Genomic DNA, 20,525 nt, shown 5'->3' with positions numbered 1-20,525 from the left:
GACATTAAAACTCCTGTAAGCAGCTACCGTTCCTTCCTTGAAAATCTTCAGCTTTTTTGATGTAGGTTTCTTCTATCAGGAAATTCCTCATTCTGGCTGCCCTGTATTCAGTGTCATGTGTCTTCCAGCAACTCGTCTTAACCACCGTGGCTGTTTTTCTGCTCTTTTAGCTGCACTGATTTCACTCCAGAAAAGTGCGTCCTACTGCCCGCTTCGCCCCGCCACTCGCTGCCTGCTTTTATTGTTTTCCTAATTCATAATGACATTTTAAAGAAGACCGTATTTCACGTTCTGTTTTCACAAGACCATGGGCTGGTTTTCAAAGACCTCATTCAGCGAGCAAAATAAATCCTGCTGGGCCTTTTCTTATTCCTCAAAGTAAGCAGTTGGTTTTCTGTCTCTCCAGGCCACAGTGGAAAACGTGGAAGACATTTCTGTCGCAGTGGTGAGGTCACTGTTGTTTGGCCTTGCTGGAAAATATTTAGGATTTGACAAGAAGCTTTTCTTTGTTCGAGGGTTCTCTGCCTGTTTCATGTGCTGCTTTGGCTGGCTTTGGAGGTGGCGCAGGGTTGGGCACTTGTTAAAGGTCAGAAGAGAAACCCAGCGTTGCTTTGTGCCAGCTTGCACCCAGTTTCCTTCACACTGCCCTCTTTGTTCCAAGCCTTACAGGAACCATGTTGCCACGCATCCAGTTGATGGATTGCTCTCGGATGCTTGGAGGAATTGTTCCGTGAAAAAGTCACTTGTTGTTGGAGACCTATGCTTTGTAGGAGAAACACTGTGGAAATCAAATGTCAGCAATATTTTCAGCGTGCAATAATAGTTAACGTAATGTTGGGTGTTTCTCAAATGTTACCATGCAGTTGATTAAGTGCTCTGAGCAGTTTTTGTGTTACTTTAGGGCAGGGGTGTCACACTTTAGTTGCGAACCTGCTTCAACACACTTACCTGTAGGTTTCAAACAAGACTGAAGGACTCCATTATGCCCGTAACCACTGAGTGCATGGTGCAGTTAGGTATGGGTGACCTTTATCAGGCTTGGGTCTCAACTGCCAAAACAATGGTACTCTTTTGGTAGGTGTGGTGTACGTTGTAATCTACGTCATTCTCACTCGAAGTTCTCATATCGTATGAGAAACACTTCTTACTAAACCAATGGAAACTTTGGAAAGGGTACCCAAAAAGTGTTACGATATGGTTCGCTTTTTTGGTACCTTTTGTCTGTGGAAATGGCCATAAAAGTGTACCGTATCATACCACTCAGTGGAAACAGGCCATTAGTCTGAACAGGTGTTTAATAGACTGATTTCACACGGCCGCCATTTTCAAAAGCGAAATCGAGGCTGCGGTGGTAAGAAACCCGGAAGTATCATTGGGAGTTACATAGTAATGTTGTGTAACTGGCTATATAGCTTATCAGCGAAGAGAAAGTGACACAATTTTATCATTTCACCGCCTTCCGGGTGACGCGGAGGTCCGTTCTGAATGAATGGTGAATATAATAAGGGATATCAGAGCTCATTTTCAGCTAAGTTAAGGGAAATGGCACTAGTTAACTAATGTTTTCTTTCCCAAACACACGTTTTAGATGCTATTCATCAAACTCGAGTTAATAAACTGATTATTTCATTATATTAGATTTGTCATGATACTGAATTAAAAGAAAAAAACAAATTTTCTGCGAACATTAAGGCACTGTTGATGGCTTTCTTAAAACAGCGCTGATTTGCCATTGTGGTCACGTGTTCAACAGAAATGATTGTGATTGGCAGAGAAGGTCATCAGTTCACCGCTGTTTACCGAGCACACACACACAACACAGACAGAGGAGCGATCTGCTTGATGACTCGACTAAACTTCAAGGCTGCTTCGCGCTTCAGTCTCCGTGTATCTGTGTTTGCACTGGGTGAAGAGCAGTAAGCTGAGTGCAAACCAAACAGATACATGGATACTGAAACGCGAAGCAGCCTTGAAGATCAGTCGAGTCATCCGCGCTTAGCAGCGCTTCCATGTTAGCGAGAAATAGCCGGGTTTAAAACTTCAGTACCAGGACAACACTATTACAGACAACACGAGGATGTGCTGCAGAGGACTGCAGTGTTTTATCATCCACCGGGTTACATAGGCTGAAGCAGGAAAGCGTCCTCACGGTGTTTAACTAGTGCCATGAGCTGAAGCCCAGGAGGACACGTAAGCACATCACTGAGATTGTGATGTTGTTTGATGCTAAATTGCTTTTAATTGTTTAAAATAATCTTACTGAATAATATTAAAGTGATGGTTACATCATTTCTGCATTTTAAAATCTCGGCAACAGCTGGAGGTTTATAATACACGGCATGTTACTGCAATGTTTACAGTGCTGGTCCTATACTTCCTGGTTTCTTCCCACCGCAGCCTCGCTTTGGTTCTTTAAAATGGCGGCAGCGTGAAATAAGCGTAATAGGGTTAGAACTAAACTGTGCTGAGCCTTGGCCCTCCGGAGTTTTTTGCTAAACTTTTTTTTTTGGCCCCACCCAAAAAATGAAAGTAGTTGTTTCTTAGAACATTTTCAATCAGTTTGTCAAAACAAGCCATATATATATATATATATATATATATATATATATATATATATATATATATATATATATATATATATATATATATATATTTGCTTGCAAAAATACACTTTATTCTATATATCTTTTCTTTTAAAACCATTTGTTAGAAAAAAAATGAAGAAAATCTCAATAAAGATGTTTATTCAGCATAGCAGTTTCAAAATACATGGCTGTACCTTGGGTTCACCGGAGTCAGAATGAACCCTGAACATTCTTAAACTCAAACCTTTTTTACTGTTTTTGATGTTGCCTTTAGATGTTATGAAGTTGCTCCTTTGCTGTTGACCCAGCTGTTCTCCCTATCTCTCCATGTTAATGTAGTTTCAACACCATTGAGGAGATGGTTCTCTGTGCACCACACCCATCCCCATTCTACAATTATTACCATTTGATCGAGATGTAGTCACCTCAAACGATGCAGAGACAAGACCCTATTGACTTCTCTTTTCTCTCATAAGTCAGCCCTTTTGGGAAATGAGCATCCATTCACCATTTAGAGTGGAAGTTGGGTCGAGGCAGACTCATTTCTTACACATTTGTCAAGTAACCAATTTTATGCACAATAGTCTGTCCAGGTCAAAGGTCTCAGATCAAGAAGTTTAATGGAATGTTATTGTATGGATGATAATTAAATTATGTTAGTAAACACATTATTAAACATTAATTATTTTGCACATATTATTGCTTTTTTCATTTCACAAACTAATTATCAGTCATCTCATCTGTAAGGTTTTAATGTTAGAAATTCCATTACAATCAAGCGTCATGTTTTCTGTGCTCCTTTATGGACTGAGTGGAATGTTCTTTCCTCTGGCATGGCCTGTTAATGGATGAAAAAGTTTGATTATATTTGATTTGAATAAACTGCTTTTCTTTTTGCCCAAACACTCCATGATTTTAGTAATCAACATCGAATCAGTTAACGCAACTGTTTGCCTAAAAAAATAATGTTTTGGGTTTAACTCTCGTTATAGTTTACATTTGGAATAAATGATGTTTTATTCGAGAACAATCAGAGTCAATAAAATACAGCAGAAAATTAATTTTTATCATCTTAGCAAACAGTGATTTATTGTCAAACAATTCTAACAGAAAATGTCATTTGATCGTTTAACAAAGGCACACTTGATTAAAGTTAGCCATTACACTATTTCAATAGCAAAGCTGCACAGTTTCTCTTCTATTCAGACCATCTCTGTCTTGTTTGTTTAATCAAGGATGAAACTTCCCAAGAATGTTGATCACTAGGATTTGGTATTCCTTGCTCTTAACTTATTAAATAATCAATTAAATTAAATTAACCTCTGCTCTTGCTTGTAAATAAATAAAACACCAGATGAAAAAGTCTAACTGTATACATTTGCTAAACAATATTGCTTATTTAATGGTGATAGCAATATCTTACTTGTCAGACTTTAATCTGAAAATGTTCTTACATAATAGTGTTACACTCTCTTTACAAACCGACAGTATAAATCACATACACAGACAAAACAAAGGTAAATTGTGACTTGTCTTCATTTTCCGATTGGAGTTATCATTGCTGTCTATAGCTGTGCTGGACGAACTGCATGCTATAGTTGAATTCTTAGGGCTAAGGTTACAGGTTAAGTGTGAGCAGCGGTGATGGCAATGTTTGTCTTGGCAAACACCACTAATAAATTTTCTGAACATTCTCTGTGTTTATCTTGGGTTTTCTACACATCCTCTGGTTCTTCTCTTGGTTTGTACTTTATTACATTGCGTCTGAGTTTCAGACTGTTTAGATTTCTTTCCGTCTCTCTAGCAAAATAGTTTTATTCTCTTGTGGTTTGTGGAATTCCACAAATTTCAGAATGCGTCTGCAGTTCCCAGACTCATGCAGGGAACGACCCCATATAAGTTCATGTCAAAGCTGATCACATTATGGCACTTCTCCAGACCGGTTTCCTGTTTGATTTTTGTGAAGTTAAAAAACTAAAACATTCCAAACACTGAGTTTGCAGCAGTGCACTTTCCCACCAAGAACAATAACTGTAGTGATAACATATATCATGTATGTATAGATTAATGTTTATCGTTTAGATTATTACGAGTTCACTCTGCATTTAGAATTTCTGCTGCTTTAAATTATTTTTTTTTAAACGCTTACTGCATTAAACACATTGGCATTTGGCAATTTTTAGATATTGAAATCAGAATTATGATTTTTTGTATACATATAAATAATTAAACTTAACTTTGAAGCATCTAAATGCAAATGTGGATTTTTTTTTGTTGTGTAAAATTGTAAAAATTACATATTTCATTTTTTTACCCATTTTTACCCAATAAATAGCAATAGCATTTTTGTGGTCTTGTGAGTTTGGGCAATGACACTAGAGTACACAAGATGTGTCACTTGTATAGTTTTTAATGGGGAAAAGTGTAACTGCAAAGTCCCTTTAAGGCAAGTCATTTCACTTGACGGCCATCTTTGAAACGCCTCTCGGGCAGTATGCTCAGGCGTTCTGTCTGAATGGGGAAACATCAAATTCTCCAAAACTCCAATAAAATCACAAATACAATTAAACAATATGTCCCATAAGCATCATTAACCCATATATACAGATGGATCGAAAACAGACAAAGGAGTAACAGCAGCAGTTTTTAAAGATCATATTTTGGGAGAAAGCTCAATTTACACAGCAGAAGCTTATGCATAAATATGGCTTTAGTTTAGAGCAAATGGAAAGGACACAGTACCGTAACTTTTTAATCTGCACAGATTCCAAAACTCGTCTTCAAGCACTTGAAGCTTTTTTTTTTATAGCTTTAAAGAAAATTACAACAGTAGAAAATAAAAAGTTGAGGCCATATGAGACAACATGGGCCTAATCCCAAATCTATTTTTGTACCCCTTCCCCTTGACCCTTACAACCGAGGGTGAAGGGGAAGGGCTACAAAATTTACCCCTAAGAATTGGGACAGCACTACACCACCTGCACATGTCATCATATGTCCTCGCGATCTCTTGCTTCATGTGAGATCAGACGATCGCGACTGCTGTAGTTATTCCAGTTGTGTTCTTTTTTGGTTATTATCTTCAATCCATGAAGGCATATATTATGTTGTGATATATTATGTTATCATAACGATCTAATGTGGCAATAAGATCGTAACTGTACTGTGCATTTACACAGTGGCCATATTCATCAATGTAAACACATCAAAAACAACATTAACATTATAGCAGACACCGTAACTAATTTCCAGCCACTAGACATTACTGACAGGGTATTCGAGTGTCAGAATGTTCTGGGACTGCTGTAACGGAATTATTAATAGGAATTATAGATCGCGAAATTTTTTTATTTGTATTTTTTATTTTAAAGCATGGGTAAAACATGAACACGGTTATAAATATATCAAAATGTGTTTGTTTGTCATAAAAATTTGTAATAATGACAAAAAATACTCATTTGTGGATCTCCTTACTTCCGGGTTCAGCAATACTGCCGTTGTGGCAGGTGTATTCTGGAAAATTTTCTTACCCCTTGGTTTCAATTGTGGTCCTGAAAAATCTTTGTTCGAAGGGCTATTCACCCCTTCCCTTTAGCTATACGCCTTCAAGCTAAAGAGAATTGGGACACCACTACCCCTTGTTGTGCACATGTAAAACGAGGGGTAAGGGGAAGGGCCTGAACCAGCCAATCAAGCTCTTTCTAGGTATACTAGAAATTTCCAGGCAGGTGTGTTGAAGTTAGTTGGATCTAAACTATGCAGGACACAGGCCCTTCAGAATCGAGTTTGGACATCCCTGCCTTAAAGGGACTTTTGCTTGGGTTCCTTGCCGCAGTGGCTTTTGGCATTGTTAGTTGGAAACTGATCATGAGTTTTCCTGAACATAACTTTTAGAAATGATATCAATATGATCCACATTGAGCTATCAGATGAATAGATGAAATTCACACTCATACTGATCAGAACCAACAGTAAACTGACATGATCTGAATATCCATTATAGATTCTCTTTATTTTCCTATTTTCCGTTGTGCAGTTGCTTTGACATTGTCAATACTGCAAAAAGTACTATACAAACAAAGGTGACTTGATGTAAATATGATTTATATGATGCCCTGTCCTTGTCCAAAATACTCTAAATATTTGGCATACTGACATACGAGTGGTGGATGTGTAGATCATATTGAATGAGGACCGTTCAGATTCTGTGGAAATCTGAAGAAGGACTGCATGGAATTTGAGTCTGCACTTCAGCAGAGATGATGAATGAGTGGAGTCTTGAAGTGTCTGACGCAATCTCTCACTCTCTGTCCTGCAGGAGAATCAGGTTTGGGGAAGTCTACGCTCATCAACTCCCTCTTCCTGACAGATTTGTATTCTTCAGAGTATCCAGGCCCGTCTCACAGAATCAAGAAAACCGTTCAGGTAAGATCTGCTCGGTCTACTGATGTCTTTTTTATCACTTCAGCAGAAGTCCATTATTAAGTGCTGCCATGGTGGCATTTTTTTTGTAGGCCGTCTTGTAATTTTGCACTGGCCTGACAAAAACAACAAGTAGGATATTTACAGTATTTTCTTTGGATTATTGGAGATTATAAGGTCTGTTGCCAACAAAAGTTTCATTCTTGTCACTTGAAGTAAAAAGCTTCATTTATATTGTTATGAATCCCATATTATAGCTATAAATGAACAACAGTATTACTCATCCTCAGCATTGCCACCATTATACTTACAGACAAGTTCAAAAAGTTTTCTAGTTTGTGATTGTAAGCACATTAAAGTTACAAAATGGGGTTAAAGTAAGCAGATGAGTTTACCTGTTTGAAATGTACTTTCATATTTCTGCTTATTTATTTAAAGCAACTTGCATTTGTACAATGAAAGGTACAGATTTGATCAGTGTTTATTTTCTATGGGAATTGAACACACAACATTTGCATTGCTAGCTCCATTTTCAGAAAATCTTACTTTAAGAACTTTAGTTTTATTTATGGAATTATGATTCATGATTTACCAAATTTCGACCACCAAGAGACTTAAAACATCTAGCAATATGAAAAAAGGGTTATGCTTTGCTGCAGTGTTCAGTGTGCAGGTTTAACTTTATCTCCGGCTGTAGTCACTGTGCAGTGTGAAGCAGCATTCACACTGGATGCGGAAAGCACTGTGCTATGAAACCCATTCATTTCAATGCTTTGTGCAAAGGCTGGTTTGTTGTGGGTTGGCTAAAGTGCAAGAGCAGCAAATGTTTCACTGGTATCAGTAGATTATTAACAAACTATGAACAACTGATCTATGAAGTGTGAGTTAATATATTAGTTGTGTTGGTCATTAGCCTATATATGTTATTGGGACGTTATTCGTTGCAACTATTCCACATTTACTTACAGTTAATAAATGTAGAACAGTTTCAACTTTAGAATACCATCCCAATAACATATATAAACTATTAACTGATACTTAGCAAGTCTTTAGTAAGTTCTTGTAGATCATTTGTTCATGATCTATTAGTAATTTATTAAGTATAGTTATAAATCATTAAAATACAGTTAATAAGTCATTTAAAACTTGTTAACTAACAGCTTGTACGTTATCTATTGGCTATCTATAAGACACGGTTATAAATACTTGACAAACTGTTAACTTTTATTTAAAAAGTAATTTATAACCCATTACTAACAGTTTATTAATTATCTTTTTTTTTAATTATCACTTTTTGTTTGATTTTGGATCTTTAATGTAGTTACATTTACAATGCACAATACAAGCAGCTTGGTAATGCTAGTTTTCCAGAAATGTAGAACAGTTTTGTATGGATGCTGAAATATGACAAAGCAAGCAAACATAGTTAAGAAAGCAAAAAGACAACAGAGACGTAACTCTGCTCTTAGTCTTTTTGTTTACCACGTTTTTCTTGAAATTTTCTAGCTGATATAACTTTACTAGAGGAGCAAAGTGGGGGTGCTTATTTATTCATTTATTGTTTACATTGTTAAAGTGTCTCATTTGTTTATGCAGGAGTCAAACATAGATATTTACTTTCTGGAGTTTTTAGCCACTTACAAAACAGTAGGGATGTTTTTATAAACCGTGTTAAACACAGGTTGTTTTTACATCCTGGCATATTGAATATCGCGTTACATATTTGCACTTTACTTTTTTCTTTATAATTTGCACAGCCCTTAAATGCCTATTTTAAACTGATCTGAATTAAAGACAATAGATCCAGAAGTGTTAAAATGCAGCTACTCTCTGGCTTTTGTCCTACAAGAATATGTCACCCCTGCAGATCTCTGTAAAGGACTTTGTTTCTCTCAGCTGGATCACATATGCCTCCATCTGCAATGTGTAGGTCGGATCTCCTGCCAAATCAGCAGTTTTCTGGTGTTGGCCTGAAATCAAGCTTTAACTAGAAGCTCATGCTTATGAACGTTTCCCATTTTTCTTAAAAACGCGGCTTGTGATGTGGCCGAAATAATAACAGCTGTCAATTGAGTGCGTATTAGAAGTAGATGGACAGGCAGTGTCAATCACTGTCAAACACAGGAGTGGCTCATCATTCCTCACTGGATTTTGTGGTATGCGGTTTGTCAGCTAATGTAAAGAATGCACACACTCATTTTGGTGAATGTTGGTGTTTTTCATTCAACAAGACGTGATTTAGGTCTTTGGGTTTGTTGTGTGGAATATAAACGTTGGGCAGTTTCTTGTCTTTGATTCTGTGGATTGTGGACACGATGCAGAAGTTGATTCAGTTCAACATGGCGCATTACATAACTGGTATCATATGACAGTCATGGACAAAGATGTGTTTGCACATGACGCATCTGCTGAAACACTCAAAGAAATCAGCCTGGTTTCTTTTTCAGTGTTCACACAGCAAAAAGTTTAAATGATGCGATTAGCTATGAGGATAAACTAGGGCTGCTTGGATAAAGGAAACAAAACAGATTAGTTCATTCATAGTTTTACTTATACATGTTATTATTTGATGTTTCTCATAAAAGGTGCAATTTAATAATAATAAAAAAAGGCAAAGTGTTTGGGTCACACTTTACAACAGTGGTTTATTTGTTAATGTTAGTTAATAATTTCATTATATTTCATAATAAAAGCTCAAAATTTACTAATGCCTTATTTAAATCCAATTTCATGCTTGTTAACATTAGTTAATGCATCGTGAGTTAATATGAACAACTGTGTTTTCATTAACTTACATAAACATGAACAAATGCTAAAATATGTTATTTATTGTTTGTTTATGTTAGTAAATGCACAAACTATTTTAACAATCTAGGTGTGAAGTCTAAAACGAATGTCACAAAAACATTAAGGAGGTGTCTGAATCTACTTTTGCTATTTTAAGTACAGAAAAATACGCTTTGCGCTGTGGCGCATGATCTAACAGGATTGTACTCATTCTCTTAATCAGTTATGGGTAGGCCCACCTGGAATCTGCACGTGCAGAATTCGCCATGAAAATTAGGGTTGTGTTGGTCTGAATATAGCAACAAAAACACGGCCCAAACACGTTTTGTGCCTTAAAGTATTAGTCATTGCAAGGTTTTATTTGTATTTGTAATTTATTTTGTAAGTCTGCACAGTGTTGCCTAATTTGAAATGTCATATAGGCTAAATAAGCTTTATGAATAATAATATCATCACTATTATTATATTTCATAGATAGATAGCTGGATAGATTGATATTTTGTGAATTTCATATTGATATTTGATCACGTTTTAATTAAACTGTGCATTATTAATTCATTAATGTTAAAACTACTGTTCAATTATTATTATTATTATTATTATTATTATTATTATTATTATTATTGTTTTATTTAAAGATTCATATTCATTTTCTTGTCGGCTTAGTCCCTTTATTAATCCGGGGTCGCCACAGCGGAATGAACCGCCAACTTATCTAGCAAGTTTTTACGCAGCGGATGCCCTTCCAGCCGCAACCCATCTCTGGGAAACATCCACACACACATTCACACACACTCATACACTACGGACAATTTAGCCTACCCAATTCACCTGTACCGCATGTCTTTGGACTGTGGGGGAAACCAGAGCACCCTGAGGAAACCCACGCAAATGCAGGGAGAACATGCAAACTCCACACAGAAATGCCAACTGAGCCGAGGCTCGAACCAGCGACCTTCTTGCTGTGTGGCGATAGCACTACCTACTGCGCCACTGCCTCGCCATAAAGATTCATATAAATAAGATGATTCCAAATGTGAATTTAAGTGTTTGCATGAATACATTACGTATAACGTCAACAAAAACAATCAAAAAGAGACAAATTTCCACTATGTTGAACGAATGACATGAAGTGTAGGAGATGCTTTTGCTGGGAATTCATGAATTCAGATTTAATGAATACCGTAAACATTCTGCAAATTATCATGAACATAATCAATGCTTTGTATCCAGCATTAATTCCTAATCAAAGTATACCATAGAACTTGATTGTATATATAAAATATATATTTTTTATTGTATATATAAAAGTGATTCTGAAGAAACGGGTCAGTGCTGATGTTCTATTGCTTACGGCTCATGTCAGATGAGGGATTAAGTTTGCATCTGGATTAATTTTAGAGAAGCATATTTCCCATTGACGAGATGCCCTTCACTTTAGAGCAAACATTCTGATTGAATAACAGTGCATGCTGTTAGACTTTTGATGTGAAGAGCCAGATGCTGCATTAGCAACTGTTGCTATAATTACTGTTTAACGTAAATCCCTCTGCAATACCCGAAAGGTCACAGTTTGCCCCAAAACGTTTGCAAGTGCATTAAGAGAGACAATTATCTTGCATTATTTGAAATTTCTTTCTAACAGCATGTAAAGTGGTAACTATAGCAACCATTTCATTTCTGTCATCACTGAATATGCAGATTGATGGAGAATAATGCAGCTTTTTAATGGCATTAGATAAATTGCTCAGTGAAAATTGTACAACATGCATATTGGGTATGTAATTTCTGTTAAGACATGTCTTTGTGTAAATGTTTACAGATAAAATATAGTTTAAAAATACTAAGTTTAATTCAAAGTGATCTGTTTTATTTAAAGAATAAAAATTGAAGAATATTGAATTTTGTCAAGTGGTCATGTTTATTAATTTAAGGCCTATTTGCAGTTTGAAAATTCGCTAATCTGCGAAGGTGACTATAAATGTAAAAAAGATTATACTTTAAACTGCTGAAAAAATAGGATGTTCAACAGTTGTTACTACTGATATCTATATATAAAAAGTATTTCTTCAGTGTATTAAGGTCTTAACACACTGAAGTCTGAAATTTTCGTATGTGTTTTTCGTATTCTTATGCAAAGAATTTGTCACGTAAACAAATCTTGCACACGCAGTCCGATGCGTATCAATTAATCCATTACGACAAAACGCACAACATTTCAGAGTCAGTTTAAGCAGTGATACTTTGTTCTCCTCTACATCAAAGAGCTTAGAATGACCAAGAGGCGACACTCTAGTGTAATTTGGGTAACAGCCACTAGAGGGCACGGCGGCCATTTTGAACTGAAAACTCCAATAGAACAACAGCATCTTATAAGTCTGTAAAATAAACTATTAAAAATGCTGATGATAGTGATAAGTGTTGTATTGTCGTCTTTCAGGTTGTATCTCAGCTTTAAAACGCTTTTTAAATAGATAAATAAAAAACAAAGCAGCTGCTTGCCATCGCAACATTAATGAGATCCAATGGACGGCCGATCACTTTCACTCCAAGATGGCGGAATCCAGGGCTGTTGTTGGGTGCTGCTGTTGCAATGGAACGTTCTATTGAGTGTCGCCTCTTGGTCATTCTAAGCTCTGTCTACATGTTGTGTTCATCCAATACTGCATAGAGAAGAAGACGAATTCAACTCATTATCAAAAATCTGCGCTGGATGATCACGAAATACAAAGTTTATTTCAGTTTAGATCAGTGGAATTTAAATTTATTGCTTGAGATATTTCACATCTTAACGTATGTGAACAAATCCTGAACAGAGACCGGCAATGGGCTACATAGACATTATAATAGATAGCAATGGAACGAAAGCAGACAATACTTTCTTATATAATGTCTATGCGCAGTACGTCAAATGTATGGACACACACACTTGTGCACACACTCCAAACAGCACAGCAGCAGGGTGCGGCAGTCACTGTCTGAATCCAGTCACAGGCTCTCAACTGACCGCCACATTCTGTCACGTATATTTTATGCATCGTGTTTGTCATAAAGTTATATGTGGCTTAAGTGACGGCATCCTGTATTTAACTTTTTGCTTGTACGATGGCTCTAAATTGTCAAAACACCTCTTAAATGTGAAAAGCATCAAAAACTAACCCGGTTAAATATATATATATATATATATATATATATATATATATATATATATATATATATATATATATATATATATATAATTTTATTTTTTTTTATTTTATTTATTTTTTTATGATGGATGAAAGTCAATATGATTGACGCAACGTGTGGTTGAATTTATTTTTTATAATTTTTATACTTTTTATAATTTGGAACAGATTTTTTTGTGTCAAAAATCCATATAGAATATTTCTGAGTTGTATCAGTGAGGCGTTTCTGTGTTAGTGCCTTCATATAAAGTAATTTTATACATTTAATACATGACACTTTATAATAATTTTGTATTAGCTAACAATAATGTATGTCTACTAAACAGACAGTGAACAATGCACTTAAACAGTTTAATCTTTATCAATAATTAAAATAAAGTCGTTCAATTATAGTACTGCACTAGTTAAAGTTGAACAATAATTATAAATGCAAATACATTAGCAAATAGGTAATTAACATTAACTAATGAAACCTTATTGTTAAGTGTGAGCGACTTCATTTTTTTTCAGTCATGGGGTGCGTAATTTTAAATATGTAATACATTAGCCAGTCTCGATATAAGTGTGCAAAAATCCAATTACATGCTGATGAAATACCAGTGTAAGAACCTGAATCCTCTCCTGTCAGATAAAACTGATCGTATCTCTAGTCTCTGTTCTGTCCTGCACAAAAACAATGAACTTGTGTGTGGTTGTTTGCCTCAGAGAATTCTGGGAAGTGAGTCAGAAAATCCGTATGACAATGTGATTTGAACATGAGGAGGAGGAGGAAGAGCAGCCTCATCACTGAAGTTTCACACTGTTGAATCACTTGTGCGTGCATGTTTATGTGTGCCCTCTGACTGAAAGAGCCATGATGCGATGGAGAATGCACAATAAATCTGTGTTTTTTAAATTAGGCCCTAAAGACTCGCTGACATCTTTTTTCAGTCTTAATTTCTAGATTTTTATTGGCCCGTTTCCACTGAGTGGTACGGTACAGTACGGGTCAGTATGCTTTTATGGCCATTTCCACTGTTAAAAGGTACCAAAAAGCAAACCGTACCATACCACTTTTTGGGTATCCTTTCCAAAGATACCTAGCACAACAAAAGGGCTGAGCTAGACCACTAGGAGCTAGCTCACGCACTAGAAAGGAGAATAAAAAAAGGGAAGCGCCATTTTTAAATACACAGCCGAGACATTACACCGTAATAATATATACATATAATAACAAGCCATGGTTGACCTGAGCGCATACAAACCTTATTGTCGTCTTTAAAAACAGCCACAAAGCCAAGAAGAGCATAATCCTGTGCCCCATAGTTGTTTACAAGGCCTTCTAAATCATGAGCGGTTTCGCTTTTTTGCATGCGATTGCCACGCGTCTATATCTGAAATAACAAACTTTTCGAGCTGATGATAATAACGGGCGCGATTTATTGAAGTGTTTGTGACCAGATCCTGTCAGAAACTAACAAACGCCAGAGTGAAACCCGAAAAAAACAAAGAAGAAGCCAGAAAAAACAAAGGAGCAAATGATTCTTTCAGCAACCTAAAACTTAAACTGCCATGTTTAATTATTATCATCGCCTTTTGGACTATTATGAACTTAGAATGACAGAATTACTTTCTAACTTTCCAAGAGGTTATTTGTGCTGGTGTAGATTAAGGATACAGATGAGAGGTTTCTTCAAACGAGAATGATGTCGACTGAAGCCTGATAAAGGTCCGTACCGTACCACTCAGTGGAAACGGGCCATTAGTAACATTTTCTCTAATACTGACCAAAGTTTTCTCTTAAGAATGTTTTTTTTTAGTCTGTCTAATCTATATTGTGAATGTTTAGTCTATATTTATGTTGTTTTGCTAGTCCAAATATAATTTAAAGTTCAAGTTGCTTTATTGTCATGACATTAATTGCCAAAACATTGTAGATATTTATAAAACGTGTAATAAATTGACATCATCAAATTAATAAAATTTCAGTGAATTAGAAATAAATTACAAAATAAAAAACAAATCACTGAATGAAAATTGTACAACGTGTATATTGGGAATCTAATTCCTGTAAAGTCGTGCGTGCATATTTGTCTGTGTGTAAATGTATTCATATAAAATCTTATCATATAAAAAAAATGAATGAATATATATATATATATATATATATATATATGTGTGTGTGTGTGTGTGTGTGTGTGTGTGTGTGTGTGTGTGTGTGTGTGTGTGTGTGTGTGTGTGTGTGTGTGTGTATATATGTATATATATACACACACACATGTGTGTGTGTGTATATGTATATATATATATATATATATATATATATGTGTGTGTGTGTGTGTGTGTTTTTGTGTGTGTGTATATATATATATATATATATATATGTGTGTGTGTGTGTGTGTGTGTGTTTGTGTGCGTGTTATTTTTTAATTTTCAAAAAGAAAAAAAAAGCCTTAAATTAATAAATATCTGCATTTTACAAATTCTATTTTCTTAAGTTTTTATTATTTATGTAAAACAGGTTATTTTGAATTATATACATATATACACAGACACATATATTGTATATATAACCTGTTATATATATATAAATAACCTGTTTTAGTTAAATAATAAAAACTTAAGAAAGTAGAATTTGTAAAATGCAGATATTTATTAATTTAAGGCTTTTTTTTTCTTTTTGAAAAATAGAATCTGTAAAATTGTAATATATTAACATCATAAAATTTATCAAATATAAACTAAATGAGAAATTAAAAACAGACAATACCTCCTAATAATAAAAGCACACAATTTCTCCTAATAAGTTTAACAATTACAAGAACAGAACTTGTAGATTATCAAACCAGACAAACCATTTCTTATGAAGGGCACCTATTTTGCAGTCAGTTTAAATGTCATTTTGTCCTTCCAGTATAGTAAAGCTTTTCTGAGTTTAAGTTAAAGAATGAGTTATTTAATGTTTAATTTGGGCAGAAATACTTCTGATTCTTGTGTATTTGGGGCAGAAATGAAGAAAGTGTCACATCTTTTATGTGATTTGTTGCAAATGAGACCAACATTGTAATATAGGTCTTAAATGTATTACCAGCGGACATAAAATGTCTCAAGTTTGGCTTGCAGAATTGCTTAAAAGCAGATTCTTTGTGGTTTGGCATCACTGTTCTGGCTATTTCAGTCCTGTATGTTTGCTTCACTCGGCTCGTTGAGATTTATTTGAGTTCTGTTGTTCACGTAAAAAGTGTTGGCAGCTTTCTAAATGGATATGTATGCCATTGAGACGTGAATGCGTTGTGACAGGTTGAAAGATGAGTGTTTGTGCATGTTCAATCCCTCAATACAACAGTTTGTCTGTTTGTATTAAACTCAAGTAGTCTGTCAATACTGCTTATAGTCAGCAAGTGAACGTGTTGTCTTTAACAGCATTTAATGTCTTACTATTAAGTCTTAATGGTGCATGTTTCAGTTTCCATATTGCAGATGACAAAGCAAGCAACAAATTATTACAATATATGCTTAGTGTGCTGTATTACTCATGTGTAATGTTTATATCTATGCCTATAATCAGAAACAGGGCTCGAAATTAATCTTGCTCCCCGAGTCCCCGTCACCTAAAGGCAGAGAGCATTGGCTGAATGATTGGCAGCTCTTATTAACCAATCCATTTGCATTCATTTCTAGAGCAATGGGCCATTACAAAGAGCTTGAAGGCGGGGCAAGCTTTGCAGGATTTGTTTAATGTAGAAAGTTGACTTAACGACTGTTTTAAAATATTCCTGTGCGCTACATTTCATGTTTTTAGGAGCAAAAATGAATTCTGCATACGGTGAACAGTTTGGAGTGATAACCAGTTGCATGGCAAAAATTGTATTCACTCGCACAAATGCTCCCAAATATATTTTAAGGTCCCATAGATAAAAAATGTTGGGTGCGTATGCGACCAAAACGAAATTTCGAGCCCTGAAATAGACATACAGTGGTTAACAGCTTTTACAAATTGTTCAAATATTGGTGTATTACTTAAAGCAAGTTAACAGACTTTAATAAAGCCTTCATCGTGTAAATGATTTTCTTTAATGTATTATAGAGTAAACGTTGATCATAAATGCTTATTGAGATTAAAGTTTTAGCTGTTAAAATTACTATAAGCATGGACCTTGAAGAGGTCACCCAAAAAATGAAAGATTTCCCACCATTTACTCACATTCAAGCAGGTCTAATGTTTTATGGGTTTATTTCTTTACTCAGAACAACAACAAAAAATGAAGAATATTGAAAAAAGCACCCATTAACATCATAGGTTTTCTTCCCAACTTTCTTCAGGATTTTTCATTGTGTTCAACAGAGGACAGAAGTTCAAACAGGTTTTGAACAAACGAAGGATGGGTAAATAATGACAAAATGTTAGTTTATTTTGTCAGCTATCTATTTAAGAAGTGGATAGAAGAACTGCAGACTTTTGCAGTTTGATTGAGTGTGTTGAAAGCTGAGTGTTTGGCAGAGCAGTGACATGCTCAGGCCCTCATACCTGTGGAAAACTGAACCGACGCTTTCTGATCTCTAAGAAGATCAGCTTAAAAAAGCAGTGAAGCTCATCTCGTTGTGACTTTATCATCTGTTATGCTCCATGGATGCTTGAAGCACAGACCTTTCTCTCTCTCTCTCTCTCTCTCTCTCTCTCAAAAACGCTGCGTTTCCATTGACGCTCAGCTGGTGTTTTTTGCAGCAAAAAAGCTTTGGTGGCCCACAGCCTTACTTTTGCTCAATCTTTTGGGAAACATCCAGTCATTTTCAATAGAATCCATGCTAAGGTCAAGTTTAATTTATTCCAAATACTTTGTCATGACATTTTTAATTCTGCATAAACTAAACTGTGCCATTTGTTTCCAGTGTGTTTTTTCTTGTTCAGTTCATTTTTGCACATAAAAAGGAGGGATTTCAAACACTCAATTGATATTGTGAAGTGAATTTAAAGTAAAGCAAAGTCTTTAAATCTGTTTGGAAACAGGATAAAAAAATGCAAATGTATTGCACATGTGCTACTGTGATAAATCATTGCACAGATTGATTATAGGGTTCATCATCATTATTATTATGATAAGCCTATTTTTTTTTTTTTTATCATCGGCAGAATGTTTTCCTGTATATTGCAAATGATAATATATATATATATATATATATATATATATCTCACTGTGGTTGGGATTAACCATTAATCAAGATTTGCCACTTGCAGCTGGGCGAAGTTGAAAAAGTGTGATCCTGGAGTAGAACTTTCAGTTTCTTGTATTTAATTAGGTGAATTAGATACAATATGAGTTAAATACGTAGCAAAGCTGAGCGAATTTGGCCAATATTTAAAATGCAGAGTCATTATCATTTAGAGAATATATGGCCTTTCAATGTACTTAAAGGGCACAGTCAGGCTTCAGTTTCACCACCTTACTTTGAATTTATCAGATCAGGGAACAATAAGTTAGCTGACAATTAGTGAGTCTGAAATTACATTATTTTCTACTTTATACAACATTAAAAACAGTACATGAGCAGTGTACACTACCTGACAAAAGTCTTGTCGCCTAAGTTTTAGGAACAACAAATAATAACTTGATTTCTATCATTTGGTATCAGAATTGGCTAATATGAAAGGCACCGGCCTCTAGATTGCTTTTACCAAAATAAAACATGATCATGTCTTGATTTTTAATTATTTAATTATGGCAGTAAGGTCTGACTTTGCATTAGACTAAAGTCTTGTCACTCTTAAAAGAAACAATGTACAGAATAGAATATAAAATCATGGTGGAGTGAAAAGAGTTAATATTGTGTATGACTCCCATGAGCTGGGAGGACTGCATCCATACATCTATGTATAACTTGTTATTAAAGTCATATGGAATGGGAAAAGAAAACATTCATTTTACCCCAGACATACTCAATAATGTTCATGTCTGGTGTCTGGGCTAGCCAATACTGGAGCATCTTGACTTTTGCTTCAGGATGTGATGTGAAGTCTGAAGTATGAGAAGGAGTGCTATCCTGCTAAAGAATTAGCCTCTTCTGTGGTTTGTAATGTAATGGACAGCACAAATGTCTTGATACCTCTGGCGATTGAAGTTGCAATCTACTCTGCAGTTTTCTTACATGCCTTCATACTCAATGTAACCCCAAACCATGATTATTCCTTCACCAAACTTGACTGATTTCTGCGAGAATCTTGGGTCCTTGTGGGTTCAAATAGGTCTACTGCAATATGTGTGATGTTTGGGATGTAGTTCAACAGATGATGATTCATTGGAAAAATCGACCTTCTGCCACACTGAAGTCAAGCTATTATTTGCTGCTTTTACAATTGGGATTAACGACAAGACTATTATCAGGTAGTGTAGTATGTCCAATATACATACAGTTTGCAAGATAACTTGCTGTTAGTACTACTACATTCTGAAGTGCGCATCCAATAGACACTTTACTATGCCATGAGTAATTGCAGAGGAATTATGAATGAAAGGCAAACAGGTAAACATAATATTGAGAACATAATGCATGTAGTAGTAAGAGTAGTATGAATTCCATTCATACTGCTAATTTTCTTTATATATAGAGCATATTTTTAGAATGTCCTTGAATACACTCCAATTCAGATGTACTATCATCTGAGTAGGTACTACAATATTTCAAATATGTCCAATTTGCTGGGCGAAAAACAATCTCTTTTTCTATCAACACTTGAAGATTCATCAACAATGGCAGATCACAATTTTGTTTGGTTTCCCACTCCACCTGCTTAGTATAGTTCAGTCACAGAAGATGTTCTCATGATTTGTACATAGTTGCTGAGTGATTCCACTGGTGTGGTGTAATTATCAGGATGATATCATTGATGTGGAATTGTTTGGTAATACTGAAGACTTGGGCTAGTCGATCACACCCCCCATATATTACCTTACATCATTGTGATGCTTCTGTTTGTCTATGGTGTTCCAGCACTGTTAATATGACTGCCTGAAACAACAACATCCTGAAGTAAAACGCATTTGCCAAAATCAGGAACATCAGTCCAAAACAAACTGCCAGGCGTTTGCAAAAAAAAAAAAGAAACTTGTTCGAGCTAGCCTAAATACCTAACTAAACTCTGTCTTATAAACCAAGTTTATCTTCACACTACTGTTCGCTACTCTGACATAAATTGCTATAAATTGATACATTTTTATTCAAAACTCGTCAGTAAATTTAAAAATTGATTACAAAAACAGGAAGTAACAGTACACAAATGATTTGAAATCAAAGCTCCCTTTGAAATGAACACATAAACTATAATAATATGATATAGATATTAAGCAATATAGTTTTCAAAGTTAGTCTACACTACAGCAATCATCACACTGATGCCAACTAAACAATTTCGCCCTTGAAATAATTTTGTCTTTTAAAGATTGTGCATTTAAAGTGACAGGCAACAGAGTGTGATGTATACGTTCTAATAATAAATATGCTATGTTAATGTTTGACGGTGTAGAAGCTAATATGTATTACACGGTTTCTTGTCACAAATTGAAACAAT

The 20,525-nt window shown here is 35.3% G+C and overlaps 1 protein-coding gene across 4 annotated transcripts in view; it reads left to right on the top strand.

Moving 5' to 3' along the window:
• septin7a (septin 7a) overlaps positions 1-20,525 on the top strand; it is a 94,373-nt gene that overhangs the window by 26,454 nt on the left and 47,394 nt on the right. For all 4 annotated transcript variants that reach the window (XM_087294149.1, XM_087294148.1, NM_001442031.1 and 1 more), the window contains exon 3: positions 6,904-7,010. In XM_087294149.1, the coding sequence (XP_087150275.1) occupies positions 6,904-7,010 (107 nt within the window). The remainder of the gene's footprint in view (positions 1-6,903; positions 7,011-20,525) is intronic.

Source organism: Danio rerio, chromosome 19, assembly GCF_052040795.2.
Source record: "Danio rerio strain M-AB ecotype USA chromosome 19, GRCz13ab, whole genome shotgun sequence".
Classification (NCBI taxonomy): domain Eukaryota; kingdom Metazoa; phylum Chordata; class Actinopteri; order Cypriniformes; family Danionidae; genus Danio; species Danio rerio.
The sequence above is the reverse complement of the archived record's forward strand: the minus strand, read 5'-3'. Positions and strand labels throughout refer to the sequence as shown.